Below are 19,908 nucleotides of genomic sequence, written 5' to 3' on the forward strand. Positions count from 1 at the left end.
TCCTGCTCCACTGAGAGCAGAACATCCCGGCTCCATTTGGAAAGGGCCAGGGCTGAGAATCCACCACGCCCCCAGGGAAGCTGTTCCGGGGTTAATTTACCCTCCCTGCCCATTTCCAGTGTGACAATTTCGAAGAGCTCATGATCACAGTCCCTATAGACTGACCAAGTTACCCCTTCCCTGTCTCTCTGCTAATCCCATTGAGCTCCTGGAGTCTGTCCTACAGGGCAGGTTTGCGAATCCTCACGGGCCTTCTGGCCTCTCTCCAATTTATCAGCATCTGTCTGGAAGTGGGGACACCAGAACTGGACACTAGTTAAGCGGCACTCAGACCAGTGCCAGATACAGAGTAAAATAACCTCCCTGCTCCTACCTGAGCTTCCCCTCTTCACGCATCCTTTACCTGCAGCATTGTTGTGGGAGCTCATCTTCAGCTGATTAGCCACCACAACCCCAAATCTTTTTCCAGCATCTCTGCTTCCTAGGATAGCGTCCCCCGTCCTGCGAGTATCTACACGACACCCTACTTCCCCTCGATGCTGGGATAGAACCCAGGAGTCCTGAGTCCCAGTGTCTCAGGGAGACAGAACATATAATACTTTGAAACAGTTTTAAATCACAAAGATAGATGCAGCCATCGCTGGGGTGGGACACAGCTATTGTGAATAGCTGCAGCCACTTTCCAGCCCAGTCCAGATATACAGTATCAGACGCATTTAAAAAAAAATTTAATTAGAACCTCCAGTGCAGGGTGCCATTACACACAGAACAAATTTAAATCTCATTGACCCCATCAAGAAGCTAAAACTCCACCACAGGCACTTGGTAATAAAAAGTTTATTTGAGACACTCTTACACACACACACCTACAGGTTTAAAAACTGCGTAAAAAATAAAATACCCGTGATCTGGCTTAGAAAGGGTTAAAAAGAGCAGCCGGGCTGGTTCTGGGCAGGGGGGTCCAATCCAGTTATCGGCTCTGTTCAACTGCAAGAGAAAGAGGCTGTTAATCCCACTGCTGCCACCAGGGGGTTCCCCCACCGCATTCAGTTCTTTACTGCAACCTGACTCAGACTCACTCCCCACCACCACCACTAGGGGGCTCCACCACTGAGCTGTGGCCCCCAGAGCAGCCACCTCTACCGTCATGGGGGCAGAGGCCACTGGAGGAGGTGTCAGTGGCTGCTACCAATCCACAAGCAGAGAGATCAGGAGAGGCCCCACCCCATGCTGAGTGTAATCTACAGGCCCATCACCATGGCACCGGGGCGACCTGAGGGCATGGGGCTCCCCAGCTGGGTCCCCCAGAAAGTCAGGATTTGGGCCGGAGCCCCACAGCGGCTCTCTGGGGGGAGGGTGAAGGGCAGAGGGCTGCCCCGGCGGGTACGTACTGTACGTGGAAATGTCGATCTCCTCGGGCAGCTCAGCCACGTTCACCTCGAAGCGATCCTGCACCTCGTTGAGGATCTTGGCGTCGCCCTCGTCCGACACGAAGGTGATGGCCAGGCCCTTGGTGCCGAAGCGCCCGGCACGCGCCACCTGCAATGAGCGGGGAGGGGCTGTCAGTGGGGAGGGGCCTCCCGGAGCCACGCCCACCACCACATGACAGGCACACTATGGGGCTGGCAGGGCACTGGACTCCTGGGTTCCTGCCAGGAGTTCCTCCCGCTAGGAACCTGCAACCAACCTGGGGCCCAGCGCAGGTGTGGGAGGGCAAGAGGCCTGAAGACGGAGCGCCTGGCTGGGGTGGTTCTGAGACCTGCCCCTCAACCCCACGAGGGCATCAGCAGGGGCCACTTGCCAAGCACCCTCCCTGCCTGATGATTAAAGAGCCCCCCACATCCCAACAGGCCCAGATCAAACCCATCCCTGGGTCGCCATGGCCACACCGCCTGCCAGCCAGGGCACCTCGGCCTCAACCACTTGCTCCAGTAACAGCAGCCAGGCCTGGGGTGCTGGGCTCCCAATGTTGGGCAGAGCCTGAGGGCACTGAGGCTCCCCCCCCAATGCCCATGATGTGCCCGGGCCAGCAGCCAGAGGATCAGGCCCTGCAGGGCCTGGCTCTCCCCGGGCCAGAGGGTGCAGGGTCAGAACCCAGGGCCCGGCTCTCCCCGGGCCAGAGGGTGCAGGGTCAGAACCCAGGCCCGGCTCTCCCCGGGCCAGAGGGTGCAGCGTCAGAACCCAGGCCCGGCTCTCCCCAGGCCAGAGGGTGCAGCGTCAGAACCCAGGCCCGGCTCTCCCCGGGCCAGAGGGTGCAGGATCAGGCCCCGCAGGGCCCGGCTCTCCCCGGGCCAGAGGGTGCAGGATCAGGCCCCGCAGGGCCCGGCTCTCCCCGGGCCAGAGGGTGCAGGGTCAGAACCCAGGCCCGGCTCTCCCCGGGCCAGAGGGTGCAGGGTCAGAACCCAGGCCCGGCTCTCCCCGGGCCAGAGGGTGCAGGGTCAGAACCCAGGCCCGGCTCTCCCCAGCGGCAGCGCTCACCCGGTGCAGGTAGGTGTCCGAGTCCTCGGGCATGTCGTAGTTGAAGACGATGTTGACCCGCTCGATGTCCATCCCCCGCCCGAACAGGTTGGTGGCCACCAGGATGCGGCGCTGGAAATCCTTGAACTGCTGGTACCGGGACAGCCTGGGGGGAGAATCATACCTGAGACTCCAGCCCTGCTCCAACCACTAGGTCCTGCTCCCCTCTCACAGCCTGGTGCCAGCATGAATCAGATCAATGAGACCCAACAGGCCCCGCCCCAGCCTGCCCGGTGCCCAGCACCCACCTCTCCTCCTGGGACATGCCCCGGTGGATGGCGATGGCCGGGAAGTTCTGCTCCACCAGCAGCTGGGCCAGTGCCATGCAGCGCTGCACCGACTTGACGAAGATCACCACCTGCGGGGGGGGGCGGAGGGTTAGCATGCAGCCCCCCCACCTTGTCAGACAGCTCCACCTCCACCTCATCAGCACCGGGGAGGGGACACCAGCTGTTCAACCCCAGCCCGGCCCAGCCCCCAGATCTTGGGCTCAGACCCCCCAGGTCAATCCTGCACCTGCCCCCGCTCTGCCCAGCCATCCACACACGCCCCCTGCTGCAGTGGAGTCCAAAGAGCCCGTCCTGCCCTGGTCTCCCATCTGGGGGTGTCACCCCCCCCACCCACCCAGTACGGTCAGTGGAGACCTCTGCCCTCCCACCCCCTGAACCAAGCAGGGCTCCTCCCCCTCCCGGATCTCACAGGGGCCTAGCCCTGCAGGTGTCTCGGGCGAGGATCCATAGCCTGGCCCGTGTCACAGCCAGAACCCAGGAGTCCTGCTCCCAGCCCCCCACTTCCGTCCCAGAGCTGGGGGTGGGACCCAGGCACCCCCGCCCCACACACACACACACACACACCTGGTTGAACTCCAGCACATCGAGCAGGTCGAAGAGCTTGCGGTTCTTCTCGCTGTCCTTCAGCTTGACGTAGTATTGCTGCAGGCCGTGCAGCGTCAGCTTGGTCTCGTCGTCCACAAACACCTCCATGGGCTGGGGGGGCAGCGGGGGGGAGCAGCTCAGCGACACCCCCTCGCTGCCAAAGGGGCTTCAACCCAGCCCTCGGTGAGCCAACCCCCCCCACCCCCCCAGCACTAACAGCAGGGGCTCCACCACTTGAGCCGGAGGAGCTCCCTTCGACAGCAGCTGTAGTAGACCCTTACCCTCCACACACCAGCCAGCCACTAGAGGGAGTCAAAGCTCCACCTCCAGCATGGGTCAGCAACACCCCCACAGCAACATCTGCCTCATCCAGGCAATAGATGTGCCAGGGCATAGGGCTGCCAACCCTCGTTGTGCCAGGGCCTGGGGCCAGGGCCGGCGCTTCCATTAGGCAACCCTAGGCAGTCGCCTAGGGCGCCAGGATTCGGGGGGTGGCATTTTGTGTATTCCCCTCAGGGCGCACGGGAGCTTCCGGTTCCGCTCCCGTCACGCCGCTGAAGAAGGACCTTCTGCCGACGTGCCGCGGAAAATGGCGGCAGGCAACTGAGCAGCTCAATGACTGGTGCTGTCGCCTGCGGCATTTCGGCGGAGGGTCCTTCTGCAACGCGACGGGAGTGGAACCGGAAGCTCCCGCGCGCCCTGTGGGGAGCGCACAAAATGCCGCCCCCTGAATTCTGCCTAGGGCGCCAGAAACCCTGGTGCCGCTCCTGCCTGGGGCAACAGCCGGGAAGGCTTTTCCGCAGCAGACCCTCCCAGAGAACGCTGGGGTCCCAGGGACCCTGCGTGTGGGAGCCAGGAACCCCAGACCAGCTGACCCCTCCCAGGCTGCCTCCTGCCCGGAGCAGGCGACCTGGCTGGGTGGCCCCATCCAGCCAGCAGATGCTGGGAGAGTTGCTGGTGGCCAGGCCCAGAGGCTTAGGGGCTGCTCAGCACTGAGCCCAGCCAGGGGTAGGGATCGAGGGTCACTTTCCAGTCCAGGCTGGGGAGGGACCAGGCCCACGAGGGCTGAGTGGCCAGGGGGCAGGCTGGACAGCAGGGGGTGAAGGTCAGGGGGGTGGGCCAGGTGACAACGGGTGAGGGGCCAGAGGCAGGCCCACAAGGGGGGCAGGCCGGGTGGCAGAGGGGATGGGCTGGGGGGAGGTGACTCACGTCCTGCATGAACTTCCTGCAGACAGGCCGGATCTCCTTGCTGAGGGTGGCGCTGAACATCATGCACTGCTTCTCGTGGGGCGTCAGCCGGAAGATCTCCTGCACGTCCCGCCGCATGTCTGTGGGGAGGGAGGGGGTCACTGCACTGGAGACAGCTGGGGGGGATGCTCGGGGTGGGGGGGAGGCTCACAATAAGCCCCCGGCCCAACTCTGGGAATCGGGCCCAGAACCAGCCCATGAGGTCACAGCTCCAGCCACCCCCCAGATCAGAGCCAGCTGAGCCTGTCCCTCCCCGCAGCAGGTGCCTTAAACCCAGACTGTCTGATCCCAGTCCCCTGCAGTCAGCCTCCCCCACCCCTCTGGGTATCTGCATCCCCCTGCAGCTCCCCCACTCCCCAGGGCCTGGGGTCACACCCCCGACACACCAGCCTGGGCTTCAGACCAGCAGGACCCAGGGACACACAGTCGGGCCCCCACGACTGGGCAGCACCTGGCATCAGGCAGCTCCGGGTCTGATGCTGGCAGGATCCCTAGGGCAGAACCAGCTGGTGCCATCCCTGACCCAGAGGAAGGAGACGCTCTCCACCCAGGCAGCTGTAGAAGGTTCATAGCCTGTATGTATTCCCAGCGCTGGCAGGGGAGCGGGGATAGAACCCAGGAGCCATGGCCCCTACCCCCCATTCTAACCACTAGACCCCACTCCCCTCCCATGCCAGGGAACAGAACCCAGGAGCCCCGACTCCCAACACCACCTGCTCTAACCACTAGATCCCACTCCCCTCCCATGCCAGGGAACAGAACCCAGGAGCCCCGACTCCCAACCCCACCTGCTCTAACCACTAGACCCCACTCCCCTCCCAGGGCTGGGAGTAGAACCCAGGAGTCCTGACAGATGATCCAGACAGCCCCAGGCCTCAGGTACCCCAGGCAGGTTGCAACCCTCTGGGGGACATCGTCCCTGCCCCCCCAGGCCCCAGCACCCCTTAGCCCCCCCGCCCATCTCACCAAGCTGCTCCAGCATCTTGTCGCACTCGTCCAGCACGAAGTGTTTGACGCTGCGCAGGTTGAGGCTCTTGTTGCGCACCAGGGCCAGGATGCGCCCCGGGGTCCCCACCACGATGTGGGGGCAGTTCTTCTTCAGCACCTCCTCGTCCTTCTTGATGGACAGGCCCCCGAAGAACACCCCCACCTGCAGGCGGCCGGGGGAACAGCAGCGTCAGTGGCCAGGCAGCGAACCCCCAGCTCCAGGCACGCCTGGGGTACGGGAGCATCTCCCCCGTCCTGCTGGGGGAAACTGAGGCGGGGGGACAGCACTTGTCCAAGGGCAGTTTAGTGGCAGGGTCTAGACTAGAACCCAGGAGTCCTGACGCCCAGAGCTGGGAGAGAACCCAGGAGTCCTGACCCACCCCCAACCACTCTCTGGGTCTCCCACATGAGCACGGAGGAGACAGAGACCCACCCTTGCAGCTTCCAAGTTTCAGGCCCTCAACGCAGTCATACGGGCAGCTGCTGGGGGGCTCACGCTGGGGAGGCAGGGTGGCTGTGTCTCCAAGGTCTAGCCCCTGGAAGGGGGGATACTCCCCACACTCCTCACCCCCTGGATCCAGAGCTGGCCTCACTCCACTGGGGGCACCTGGGGCGCGGGGAAGGGGGCTCCCCTCGACGCCGGGCAGCGTTGGGGGGCCAGGCTCACCTTGACGCTGGGCATGTACTTGGAGAAGCGCTCATACTCCTTGCTGATCTGGAACGCCAGCTCCCGCGTGTGGCACATCACCAGCACCGACACCTGGGGCGGGGGGGAGAAAGACGGGGTCACCCCCATGCGAGATCCTGCCCCCCCACCCCCTGGGACACAGACCGATGCCCCCACCCAAGATACAATCCCCTCCCTTCCCCCACCCAGGGACAGCCACCCCCTCCCCCAAATCCCAGAGAACAGGTGCCCCCATCTTTGCCCCTTCCCTGAGTTTTCAGAGCTCCCCAATGCCCCCTCCCGTGGCACTGCCCCACCCTGCAGCAGCAAACACCCCCACCCAGCCTTCTCCTGAAGCCCAGGACGAGGTCTTGCCACCCGACAGGGCAGGGCCAAAGCCCCCGAAGGGTTCCCCTGTCCCAGGAATAGGGGGATCTCCCCCCAACATAGGGCTGGTTCCCAACAGCAGCCCCGGAGCAGCCAAGGCAGTTACTCCATTCCCAGCCCCCCAGCCATCGCCTTGCCTCAGACATGCCCCCATCAGCATGACCCGCAGGATCCACAGCTCACTAATGCAGCCAGTTCTGGGGTGCAGCACGCTGGCCCCCTACAACAGCAGGGACAGGCCCCATTGCTAGCCAGGGTCACTCTGGCGCATGGCTCCAGGGCAGGCCTTGCTCCCCAGTGGCCCGGGCTCAGCGGAGCAGAGTTCGGTGACTGCCAGCCCCGGGGAATGGGCATCCAGCTCCGGCAGGGCCCAGAACAAGGGGCTTATGGCCCGAGCAACATCCTCCCAGACCCACGTGTGGCCATGGCCCGCTGGGAGGCTGTCCCGGGGCAGGATCCAGCGCACAGGGGTATCACAGCACCAGCCCGGTGCCAGGCTGGCAGCTCTGAGCCAGCTCCCTGGGGCAGTGGGGTCACTGGAGATCCAGACACATGGCAGCAGTGCCCAGGCAGGTCGACCCGCTCGCCCGCCCCCAGCCAGGAGTGGGCAAAGCAGCATGCTCCCTGCAGTGCCGGGCGCAGCAGGGCGTGGCTGGGGGGAAGCAGCCCCCAGAGGCACAACCTGCTGGCTCAGCGGCGGCCCAGGGCCATGCTTCAGGGCACTCACATGCAGCGAGTTCGCCAGCTCTCAGATCAGCACCACAGCAGCCTCGCTGTGGGGCTGCATCGGTGGCACAACACGGCGAGCCCAACCTGCTGCTGCCCAGTTCGTACCCGCTCCGGGGATCATAAGAACGGCCGTACCGGGTCAGACCAAAGGTCCATCTAGCCTAGTATCTGTCTTCCAACAGTGGCCAATGCCAGGTGCCCCAGAGGGAGTGAACCTAACGGGCAATGATCAAGTGATCTCTCTCCTGCCATCCATCTCCACCCTCTGACGAACAGAGGCTAGGGACACCATTCCTTACCCAACCTGGCTAATAGCCAGTAATGGACTTAACCTCCATGAATTTATCCAGTTCTCTTTTAAACCCTGTTCTAGTCCTAACCTTCACAACCTCCTCAGGCAAGGAGTTCCACAAGTTGACTGTGCGCTGGGTGAAGAAGAACTTCCTTTTATTTGTTTTAAACCTGCTGCCCATTAATTTCATTTGGTGGCCCCTAGTTCTTGTATTATGGGAATAAGTAAATAACTTTTCCTTATCCACTTTCTCCACACCACTCATGATTTTATAGACCTCTATCATATCCCCCCTTAGCCTCCTCTTTTCCAAGCTGAAGAGTCCTAGCCTCTTTAATCTCTCCTCATATGGGACCCTCTCCAAACCCCTAATCATTTTAGTTGCCCTTTTCTGAACCTTTTCTAGTGCCAGTACATCTTTTTTGAGGTGAGGAGACCACATCTGTACACAGTATTCGAGATGTGGGCGTACCATGGATTTACATAAGGGCAATAATATATTCTCCATCTTCTTCTCTATCCCCTTTTTAATGAATCCTAACATCCTGTTTGCTTTTTTCACCGCCTCTGCACACTGCGTGGATGTCTTCAGAGAACTATCCATGACGACTCCAAGATCTCTTTCCTGATTAGTTGTAGCTAAATTAGCCCCCACCATATTGTATGTATAGTTGGGGTTATTTTTTCCAATGTGCATTACTTTACATTTATCCACATTACATTTCATTTGTCACATTGTTGCCCAATCACTTAGTTTTGTGAGATCTTTTTGAAGTTCTTCACAGTCTGCTTTGGTCTTAACTATCTTTGCAGACGATACTAAACTGTTCAGCTTTGCCACCTCACTGTTTACCCCTTTCTCCAGATCATTTATGAATAAGATCCCTCCAGCATCACTGGGGTGGTGCCACCCCCACAGCCCAGCATGACCCCCACCCCCACCACATAGTCGGATTTGAAGGCAGAAGGGATGGGTCTCAGCAGCAGCCTGTCCCGGACCCCCAGCCTAGCCTGGGTCAGAGAAACACACGGCCCCATCCACACTGGATTCTCCTCCTGCATCAGCAGCACCCCACAGTCCACCCCAGGGGCGGACCACGAACCAGCCTCCCAGGGAGCCACTTCCCAGGAGTTTCAGGCCAGAAGGGCCCATCTAACCCAACCTCCTCTGTAGCACGGCCAGGAACCGGCCCCAGCTCACCCCTGTACTGAGCCCAACAGCTCGTCAGGCTAAGGCACCTTCCCCAGGGCGGCTCGCATGCAAGGCATCGCGACACAGAGAATCCAGCCCTGCCCCTGGCGTTATCCCCCCCTCGCTGTGAAACACGCGTGGCCTTCGTCTGCTTAACGAGCAACAGCGCAGGCAAGGGGTGGCCAAAGGTATAAGTGGGCTCAGAAAAGAAGGAGTTATGTTCCTGCAGGATCAGTCCAGCAACGGCTATGAGCCAAGATGGTCAAGGAGGCAGCCCCAGGCTCTGGGTGTCCCTAAACCTGGGACTGGCAGCCAAGGGATGGATCACTCGCTAATCACCCTGTTCTGCTCATTCCCTCGGACGCATCCGGTGCCAGCCCGCTAGTGGCAGGACGCTGGGCTAGCTGGACCCCAGTGTGGCCATTCTTATGTTCTCCTTGCCAAGTCCACCCCACAAGCATGCGGGTGACCCCGGGTCCCTTTCCACATGGGGTGAGGCAGAGAGAGGCGAGGGGGCTGGGGGGGATGCCTGCTCCTCTCCCCAGCCCAGCCAGACACAGGGACACCAGCCCCCACCCCGTACCTGTCCATCCACCGGCTCGATCTGCTGCAGCGTGGCCAGCACGAAGACGGCCGTCTTGCCCATGCCCGACTTGGCCTGGCACAGCACGTCCATGCCCAGGATGGCCTGTGGGATGCACTCGTGCTGCACTGTGGGAGCAAGGGCGGATGCACGGCAGTTACACGGGGCACAACAGATCGAGGCAGAGCTGGAGATAGAACCCAGGAGTCCTGACTCCCAGCTCCCTGCTCTAACCCACTAAACCCCAGCCCCCTCCTCCTCTGGGGCATTAGGGTCGGCATCACCTACTGAGCCCCACCCCACTCCCAGGGGCACAGTGCTCCCGAGTGCCACACTGGGACCGGCACTGACTGCCAGGGGAGAGTGCGCCCTACAGAGTCCCACCCCACTCCCTGCAACACAGGGTCTCCTAGTGCCGCATTGGGACCAGCACTGACAGCCGGGGGGAGCGCCCCCTACTCCCACCCCACTCCCTACAGCACAGTGCCCCCTAGTGCCGCACTGCCAGGGGAGAGCACCCCCTGCTGAGCCCCTGCTTCCCCCACTTGACAGGGCAGATCTCGAGGATCTCCCTCCCTTGCCAACACCCCCGTCCCCCCGCAGCTCTCACCAGGCAGCGCCGCTCTCTACGTCCCCCGCCCGCAGCTCCTCCCAGGCGGGCTGGCAAGGGGGTTGCGCTCCTGGGGGCCGGAGGCCTCGGCTCCGCTCCTACCTTCAGATGGGTGCTCAAAGCCACAGTCCACAATGGCTCGCAGCAGCTCGGGTTTGAGCAGGAAATCCCGGAAGCCCGAGCTGTGGATGGACACGTAGGAGCCTTTCACGTCCTTCTTTGCTGGAGGGGGCACTGCATCTGTGACCACCTGGGGCTCCTCGTCCTCCTCATAATCCAGCAGTTCATTCTCCACGTCCTGCTCAGCCATTCTGCAAGGAGAAGATGCGCTCAGCGGATGCGGGTCCGGGTCCGCACTGAGAACCAGAAGAGCAGGGGCTGGGGTAACAGGGGGCTGCAGGTCAGGACTGAGGGGCACTAGCAGAGCAGGTGCGGGAGCCACAGGAGTGGGATAGCAGGGGGCTGCAGGTCGGGAGGAGCACCCACAGAGCCAGTGGGGAGCTGAGGCTGGGATAGCAGGGGGCCACAGGCGAGGATTGAGGGACCTTGACAGAGCGGGAGAAGGGGGCCGGGATAGCAGGGGGCCACAGGCGAGGATTGAGGGTCACTGTCAGAACTGGGGTGGGGGCAGGGCTGGGATAGCAGGGGGCTGCAGACAAGGATTGAGGGTCACTGGCAGTGCTGGGGCGGGCGGGGCTGGGCTAGCAGGGGGCTGCAGACAAGGAGTGAGGGTCACTGGCAGAGCTGGGGGGGGGCTGGGCTAGCAGGGGGCGACAGGCGAGGATGGAGGGTCACTGGCAGTGCTGGGGGCGGGGCTGGGCTAGCAGGGGGCTGCAGACAAAGATTGAGGGTCACTGGCAGAGCTGGGGGGGGCTGGGATAGCAGGGGGCCACAGACGAGGATTGAGGGTCACAGGCAGTGCTGGGGGGGCAGGGCTGGGCTAGCAGGGGGCTGCAGACAAGGATGAGGGTCACTGGCAGAGCTGGGGGGGCAGGGCTTGGCTAGCAGGGGCCACAGGCGAGGATTGAGGGACCCTGGCAGACCGGGGGGGGCAGGACTGGGCTAGCAGGGGGCTGCAGGTCGGGAGGGGCACCCACAGAGCCGGTGGGGAGCCGAGGCTGGGATAACCGGGGCTGCAGGTCAGGACTGAGGGGCACCGGCAGAGCTGGGGGGGCGGGGTAACTCTCACACAGAACTTGTCCCCCTAATTATTGCTCCTGTCGGGGATCGAGCCCAGCCCCCACCCTGGGAGCAAACCAGCCACCCCGAGCCCGGGGACACGGGGAGGGCTGCAGGGGGCCAGGCGCCTTGGAGACACCGGAGCATCGCCCGCAGCAGGCCCCGCTCCGCTCCCTCCCTCCCCCCATCTCCGGGACCGGCCGCCTCCTCCCTCCGACCCCGGCCCCCGCTTCCGCGGCCCGGCCCCGGCGTCTGAGCCCATCGCCCGCCCCCGCCCCAGGGAGCAGCCGGGCCGGGCCGGGGCGGGGAGACGCGGCCCGATCCCGGGTCCGGACCAGGCCGCAGGCCAAGCCCCGGGCTCGCGTGACCGCCCCGCCCGGCCGCTCTCACCTCGCGCTCCCGGAGGCCGCTCACGTGGTGCCGCGCTCCGGCTCGGACTCCCGCGCGGCTCGCCCTCCCCCCGGCGACTACAGAGCGTTCCTTCCGTTTCCGCCCCCATTGGCGCGCCGCCCCGTCACTCGGGCCGCTCCCTCCACTCTCATTGGTGTTCGCGAGGCCCTAGGCTTGCCTGACGTCGGAAGAAGGCGGTGCACTTAGACGAATTGCCACTTGATTGGCGGACGGAGCTGTCGATCTTTGCAAGAGGCCTGTTGATTGCGTTGACTCGCCTTCCAGTCACCCCGCTCTTTCACTGGTTTTCTGGGAGGGTAGAACTGCCATCTTGAGTGCGGGCGGGGCGAAGGGCGCGCGAAGCCTGGGCGAGACGCCATCTTGAATGGTGGCAAAGAAAGACACCATTGAGCTGGGAGGCAACGGGACGCCATCTTGAGTGCTGGCAGGCGCAGGGGCTCCTGGGCAGGATCAGAGCGGCAGAAGGGCCAGGCTGGGCCATGGCGATGGCCCTGGGGGATGGGTAGGGCTGTGGGCAGCCAGGGGCACCCACCCAGCCGCCTTGGCTAGCAGCCATGGATGGACCCAGCCAGGGGCTGAGCTGGGTCTGCTCTGAGCCCAGTCCCAGCTCTTGGCAGTGAGTTCCGCAGGCTGCGCAGGCGTCGGGCGGGAGCACGTCCTTCCGTTTCATCCGGTGACCCCCGGTTCTTGTGTTACCCGACGAGGCAAATATTCAGTCTCTCCACCCCACTCCTGACTGTACATCGATACCCCCCGGGCGGCTCTTTTCTACACCGAACGGCCCCAGTCTTTTTAATCTCTCCTCATACGGAAGCTGCTCCATCCCCCTGATCATTTTTGTTACCCTTCTCTGCACCTTTTCAAATTCTAATAAATCTTCTTTGAGACGGGGCGACCAGAGCTGCACCGAGTATTCAAGGTGTGGGGGTACCATGGATTTACAGAGCGGCATTGTGATATTTCCTCTCATTATCGATCCCTTTCCTAATGGTTCCTAACATTCTGTTTGCTTCTTTGACAGCCGCTGCACATTGAGTGGCTGTTTTCAGAGAACTCTCCACGATGGCACCAAGGTCTCATTCTTGCGTGGTTACAGCTAATTCAGACCCCCTTGTTTTGTATGTACAGTGGGGATTACATTCTCCAATGTGCATTACTTTACACTGATCAACCCTGAATTTCATCTGCCAGTTTGTTGCCCAGTCACTCAGTTTTGTGAGATCCCTTTGTAACTGTTCACAGTCAGCTTTCGACTAAACCATTTTCATTCATTTTATATCATCTCCCAGCTGCCACCTCACTGTTCAGCCCTTTTTCCAGATCATTAATGAAAATATCAAACAGCGCTCGTCCCAGCACAGACCCTTGGGGGATCCTGCTATTTACCCTTTTCCACTGTGAAAACTGCCCATTTATTCTTACCCTTTGTTTCCTGCCTTTTAAGCAGTTACCAGTCCATGAGAGCAGCAAAGAGTCCTGTGGCACCTTATAGACTAACAGACGTATTGGAGCATGAGCTCTCCAATACGTCACCCACGAAAGCTCATGCTCCAATACGTCTGTTAGTCTATAAGGTGCCACAGGACTCTTTGCTGCTTTTACAGATCCAGACTAACACGGCTACCCCTCTGATACCAGTCCATGAAAGGCTCTCTTGTTTATCACATGACAGCTTACTTTGCTTGAGCACCTTTGCAGAAGGACCTTGTCAAAGAATTTCGGCAAGTCCAAGTGTAACCCACACACCTCCTGGGTGCGGTGTTCTGTCCCATCTAGTGGCACCGAGACCACTTTGGGAGAGATTCATGAGTCTGCTCTACAGCCTTAACTTAGGGCCACATGGCTTTTAGCTCATGCATTTAGCTCTAGAGGTCCCAAGTTCGATCCCGCCCGCTGACGACCAGGGTCTGTCAGTGTTACACAAGCATGCTGTACCCCAGGGGTAGGCAACCTATGGCACAGGTGCTGAAGGTGTCGTACAGACAAAACTACACAGGATCTTTTCAGGGGGCAAGACAAAGATGCCACATTTATTATGATAACAATTTGATTTATGACCAATAACTAATATCTTAATCCTTATACACACACATTATACCTAATACCTATACACACACACATTCACACACACACACATCCATCAGATGTTCTGCAGATGCTGCATAGTTACCAGTCCTGGACGTAGCTTGAGTTTGTGGCTTGATTTTGCAGCTTGGGTTCGTAGCTTGTGGCGGCTAACTGGCCAGGAAAGCTGGGCACAAGGACGAGCTGGGTCTCTGTTGGGCAGGCACCGATGCCCTTCCATGTTGGCAGCAGAAGTCTTCCATCTCACCCATCCTTTTTGTAGGCTTTAGTTTGAATCCAGAGTTTATAGGTCTTGCTGTGTCACACTGCCTCTGGGTTTGGTGATTGATCACCCATCAATTGCAGGCCTAACTTTCAGCCTCGGACCTGGCTTTGATCTTCCTTCTATTCTTTCGTCTTACTTTGTTAGGGCTCTTGTCTGCATCTTCAGCCAGTGGGGTTTAAACTCTATTTCATCAGGACAGGCTGGGGCTGGAGGTTGATTCCATCATCCATACATGCCTCATTCACACATCTAAACTAAACTAATAAGAGTACAGCAGGGTTTGCAAAAATGAAGGCTGGAGGAAGCTTTTACAAAATGGAGTGAGCATTTTAAAATGATGTTTGAATTACAATATGGCAAACAGTGAACAGAAGTTACAATATAGACAAGTGTAGTGGATGGCAAACAGTGAACAGAAGTTACAGTGTAGGCAAGTGTAATAAATGGTGAACAGAAGTTACATTAATAAAGTGAACAATTAAAAACAAAGGCAGCACGCGAGCTGATTTTCAGTGGCACTCACACTGTCTGGGTCCTGGCCATTGGTCCGGGGGGCTCTGCATTTTATTTAATTTTAAATGAAGCTTCTTAAACATTTTTTAAAACTTATTTACTTTACATACAACAATAGTTTAGTTCTATATTATAGACTTGTAGAAAGATTGGGCCAAAAGAAATATGATGAGGTTCAACAAGGACAAGTGCAGAGTCCTGCACTTAGGACGGCAGAATCCCATGCACTGCTACAGACTAGGGACCAAATGGCTGGGCAGCAGTTCTGCAGAAAAGGACCTAGGGGTTATGGTGGACGAAAAGCTGAATATGAATCAACAGTGTGCCCTTGTTGCCAAGAAGGCTAATGGCATTTTGGGTTGTATAAGTAGGGGCATTTCCAGCAGATCGAGGGATGTGATCATTCCCCTCTGTTCAGCTCTGGTGAGGCCTCATTTGGAGAACTGTGTCCAGTTTTGGGCCCCACACTACAAGAAGGATGTGGATAAATTGGAGAGAGTCCAGCGGAGGGCAACAAAAATGATTAGGGGGCTGGAGCACATGACTTATGAGGAGAGGCTGAGGGAACTGGGATTGTTTAGTTTGCAGAAGAGAAGAATGAGGGGGGATTTGATAGCTGCTTTCAACTACCTGAAAGGGGGTTCCAAGGAGGATGGATCTAGACTGTTCTCAGTGGTAGAAGATGACAGAACAAGGAGTAATGGTCTCAAGTTGCAGAGGGGGAGGTTTAGGTTGGACATTAGGAAAAACTTTTTCACTAGTAGGGTGGTGAAGAACTGGAATGGGTTACCTAGGGAGGTGGTGGAATCTCCTTCCTTAGAGGTTTTTAAGGTCAGGCTTGACAAAGCCCTGGCTGGGATGATTTAGTTGGGTTTGGTCCTGCTTTGAGCAGGGGGTTGGACTAGATGGCCTCCTGAGGTCCCTTCCAACCCTGAGATTCTATGATTCTATGATTCTATGAAAGAGACCTTCTAAGAACATTAAAATGTATGACTGGCACGTGAAACCTTAAATTAGAGTGAATGAATGACGACTCGGCACAGCACTTCTGAAAGGTTGCCAACCCCTGCTGTACCCACTGGATCACCCTTGTCCACATGTGGATTGACCCCTCAAAGAATTCTAGCAGAGTGGTGTGAGGCATGATGCCGTACTCACCTCAAACAGGCCCCGGACTGCACAGCTGTGGTATTGGGCTGTTCTCCGAGACACCGCAGGACAGAGCGTTTCCACCACAGAATTCATCATTTTCCTCCTGCTTCTCACCTATCCTTTGTCTGTTTGTTTGTTTTTCTCTCCCTGCCCTGCCAGGCCGATCTGCAGCTGTTCCGCTTGCTCTGCAGCGCTCCCCACAGTGGGGTGTAACTGGTTTACAGGGCACGCTCCCTGCACTGGCCGGGAGCCCTGTTTGCAGCCAGGGAGAAGGGGGACCCGGGACAGTCATGGACATGAGACAGTGAAGCTAGCTACAAGATGCCCCCTTCCCTGGACGCACCAACGGGAGGCAGTGGGCAGTGGTGGAGTGAATCCAATGACAGGACAAGGCAGTGAGGGTCTGTGCAGGGACAGGGTGTGGGACCGACAGGTGTCCCATGGCACCGGGGTCAGTTAACGTTGCTGTAAGATCTGTGGGTTCGCTGCAGCAGAATTGGGTCCCAAGGGGCAGAGAAGCCCCTGCAGTGTCGCTATTTGCTGAGGATTGTTACAACGTCTGCATCCATCTAGTAAAAGACCAAGAACATCCGTGCACGCGTCATCCGGCCAGTCCCAGCCAGCTTACAGGATAATCATCTGGGACAGTGGGGTCACCGCTGAGTGCCAAGGGAGAGCACCATCTCCCCACTCCCTGCAGCACCCACTAGTGACACCCTGGGGCTTTGGGGTCAGCACCCACTGCAGGGCAGAGTGCCCCCTACTGAGCCTCCACCCTGCTCCCCACAGCACAGCGCCCCCTAGCACTGCACTATGGCCCTGGACTCAGAAATAGGAACATGCATGAAAATGTTTTAGGATCTCAGTGAAAAACTCCTCCCCTGCAGTCCCCCAAGCAGTCACCTGGGTGGAGGTGACAGAGGAGCCCCCGATTCTCTCCGCCCCCTTACGTGATCAACGTAGATCCCAAGTGGCCTGTGTTAGTGTGATGGTGTCCTTGCTGCAGCCTCGAGGGTGGGAGCCCAGCTGGCGACTCTCCGGGCCAAAAGCCCATATGCTCCCCCCTCCCCCACAGGAATGTTGGGCATATGGCAGAGCAATGGGCAATGTGTAAACAGGGGGATTTATTATCAAACGAAGCAGACAATGATACCACTCTACCAAGCCCCAGGCTGGCCTCGTTCTGGATGTGGGGTGCGGGGAGCTAGGCTCTGTCATCAGGCCTTAAATACGTCTGCAGAGAAGGGATGTTGTCATTGGGGGGCGCTGTGCTGCAGGAAGCGGGGCAGGGGCTCAGGAGGGGGGGCTCTCCCCTGGCTCTCAGTGCTGGCCCCAGTGCCCCACAGTGACCCACCTTGGCTCTAATATCTTGGGACCAACGTGGCTACAACCACCCTGCACCCAACACGTACACGTATCCAAAGAGCACAGGGCTCACCCCGATGGGCGTTCCACCGTCATCCAGCGCCGCTGCGGGGGGGCAGGGCCTTAGCCCCCAGCACCTCACCCATTGCCCTGAAATTAAACAAAATAAACCAGGAAACCCGGTGGGTTAGGGGAAAAAAGGCGTAAATGGTGGGCCCCGCAGGAGGGGGGATTGGCCAGCAGATGGCGCTGCGGCGCTAGGACAGGTTACAACTTGGGTATCGAGGGGATGCTTTGTACAGGAGACCTGAGTTCTGATGCTAGTGCCTAGATAGATAGATAGATAGATAGATAGATAGAGGGGGTGGATGGAGATAGATAGATGAGGGGGTGCATGGGGATGGACAGATAGAGGGGTGCAGGGGATGGATAGATTAGATGAAGGGTGCATGGGGATAGATAAAGGGGGTGCACGGGGATGGACAGATAGAGGGGTGTATGGGGATGGCTAGATTAGATGAGGGGTGCATGGGGATGGATAGAGGGGGTGTATGTAGATAGATATATAGATAGAGGGGTGGATGGAGATAGATAGATGAGGGGTGCATGGGGATGGACAGATAGATAGAGGGGTGCATGGGGATGGACAGATAGAGGGGTGCATGGGGATGGATAGAGGAGGTGTATGGGGATAGATAGATGAGGGGGTGCATGGGGATAGATAGATAGAGGGGGTGCACGGGAATGGACAGATAGAGGGGTGTATGGGGATGGATAGATTAGATGAGGGGGTGCATGGGGATGGATAGAGGGGGTGTATGGGGATAGATAGAGGGGGTGCATGGGGATAGATAGATAGAGGGGGTGCACGGGAATGGACAGATAGAGGGGTGTATGGGGATGGATAGACAGATACTATGGGGAGAGAAAGAGAGCGTGCCTGCGGATGGATATGTGGATGATTACTGGGTGCTGGACGTCCATATGTGGCTACAATCACACAAATCACATTTGAAAAAAGGCCCAAACCTGAAGCTGGAAGGAACGAGAGTGGGAGCCAGAGTGTGGGGCCGTGTCAGAGCTGGGCAGCCACACGCTGCGGCGGGCGGCTACACACCCGCGAGCGCTGTCTGCTGCTGTAACGCCCTTGCGTGGAGGCACCCCCCTCCCCTTGGCACAGTGCCCATGGCTTGACCAGCTCTGATGCCTTGTGCTGGGAGCTAGTGGAACCCTTTTAAGGGAAAGCAGCACAGGTGGGTTCCACCACTGCCCTCCCCTGTGTTGCTGATAGCCCCTGAGCAGAGGAAGAGTGGGAAATGCTGGGATCTGTGTATTAATCCTGGCTGTGCTGTACCCTGCAGTGGCACTCACTGGGCCCATCGTGCCAGGGGCTGTACAGACATGACATAAAACCCGTCCCTGCTTTGGACAGTTTACAGCGTGTCATTGCAATTGCCCCACATCAGATCAGGACCCCACTGCGCTAGGTGCTGCACAGTCCCTGGCTGTGCCCAGTGGCTATGGGGCTGACCTAAGACGTGGGGGACGTGGGTTTAATTCCCTGCATGTCTGTCTGCGAGTCCCTTTGCCTCTCTGTGTCCTCCAGAACTCTGGGCCAAAGCCGGGCTTTCTGGCTCCTTCACGCTGCATGTGCACCCCCTTCCTTTGACCTCAGACATGGGAGTGGTTTCAGAGTGGTAGCTGTGTTAGTCTGTATCAGCAAAAAGAACAGGAGTCCTTGTGGCACCTTAGAGACTAACACATTTATTTGGGCATAAGCTTTCGTGGGCTAAAGCCCACCTCATCGGATGCATGCAGTGGAAAATACAGTAGGAAGATATTTATATACAGAGGACATGAACAATGGGGGTTGCCATACCAACTCCAACAGACTAATCGATTAAGGTGGGCTATCAGCAGGAGAAAAAAACTTTTGTAGTGATAATCAGGGAGGCCCATTTCAAACAGTTGACAAGAAGGTGTGAGTAACAGTAGAGGGAAATTAGCCTGGGGAAATAGTTTTTTGTTTGTGTAATGACTCATCCACTCCCAGTCTTTATTCAAGCCTAAGTTAATGGTGTCCAGTTTGCAGCTTGATTCCAGTTCTGCTGTTTCTTGTTGGAGTCTGTTTTTTATTTATTTTTTCTTGTTGAATAATAATTATGACTTTTATGTCTGTAATCGAGTGGCCAGGGAGGTTGAAGTGTTCTCTGACTGTTTTTTGAATGTTATAATTCTTGATGTCTGGTTTGTGTCCATTTATTCTTTTGCATAGAGACTGTCCGGTTTGGCCAATGTACATGGCAGAGGGGCATTGCTGGCACATGATGGCATATATCACATTGGTAGATGTGCAGGTGAACGAGCCCCTGATGGCATGGCTGATGTGATTAGGTCCTATGATGGTGTCCCTTGACTAGATATGTGGACAGAGCTGACAACGGGCTTTGTTGCAAGGATAAGTTCCTGGGTTAGTGTTTTTGTTGTGTGGTGTGTGGTTGCTGGTGAGTATTTGCTTCAGGTTGGGGGGCTGTCTGTAAGCAAGGACTGGCCTGTCTCACAAGATCTGTGAGAGTGAGGGATTGTCCTTCAGGCTAGGTTGTAGATCCTTGATGGAGAGGTGTTAGTTGGGGGCTGAAGGTGACGGCTAGTGGAGTTCTGTTACTTTCTTTGTTGGGCCTGTCTTGTAGTAGGTGACTTCTGGGTATTCTTCTGGCGCTGTCAATCTGTTTCTTCACTTCATCAGGTGGATATTGTAGTTGTAAGAACGCTTGATAGAGATCCTGTAGGTGTTTTCTCTGTCTGAGGGGTTGGAGCAAATTTGGTTGTATCTTAGAGCTGGGCTGTAGAC

The 19,908-nt window shown here is 58.1% G+C and overlaps 2 protein-coding genes across 4 annotated transcripts in view; both read right to left on the reverse strand.

Moving 5' to 3' along the window:
- The window catches only part of LOC120391382 (adhesion G protein-coupled receptor E5-like), a 1,047,477-nt gene that overhangs the window by 690,693 nt on the left and 336,876 nt on the right, over positions 1 to 19,908 (reverse strand). The window lies entirely within an intron of this gene.
- Positions 822 to 11,807, reverse strand: DDX39A (DExD-box helicase 39A). Of its 2 annotated transcripts, none has more exons than XM_039515039.1 (11): positions 11,657 to 11,807; positions 10,190 to 10,398; positions 9,478 to 9,605; positions 6,295 to 6,387; positions 5,607 to 5,790; positions 4,602 to 4,720; positions 3,372 to 3,503; positions 2,766 to 2,875; positions 2,479 to 2,623; positions 1,392 to 1,539; positions 822 to 987 (listed from the first exon to the last, which is right to left on the reverse strand). In XM_039515039.1, exons 2-11 carry the CDS (start codon positions 10,395 to 10,397, stop codon positions 971 to 973), a joined length of 1,284 nt encoding a protein of 427 aa, XP_039370973.1. In that variant the 5' UTR covers position 10,398; positions 11,657 to 11,807; the 3' UTR covers positions 822 to 970. The 2 variants fall into 2 exon arrangements, with proteins under 2 accessions (XP_039370973.1, XP_039370974.1); XM_039515040.1 differs by having other exon boundaries at positions 10,190 to 10,443; positions 11,657 to 11,762.

Source organism: Mauremys reevesii, linkage group 25 (assembly GCF_016161935.1).
Source record: "Mauremys reevesii isolate NIE-2019 linkage group 25, ASM1616193v1, whole genome shotgun sequence".
Lineage (NCBI taxonomy): Eukaryota > Metazoa > Chordata > Testudines > Geoemydidae > Mauremys > Mauremys reevesii.

Coding starts and splice junctions, on each gene's coding strand:
- DDX39A (XM_039515039.1), bottom strand. CDS start 10,397: ATGGCTGAGCAGGACGTGGAGAATGAACTGCTGGATTATGAGGAGGAC. Junction 2,624..2,765: donor GGCATGTCCCAGGAGGAGAG/GTGGGTGCTGGG, acceptor TTCTCCCCCCAG/GCTGTCCCGGTACCAGCAGT. Junction 1,540..2,478: donor CGGACACCTACCTGCACCGG/GTGAGCGCTGCC, acceptor CGCTCATTGCAG/GTGGCGCGTGCCGGGCGCTT.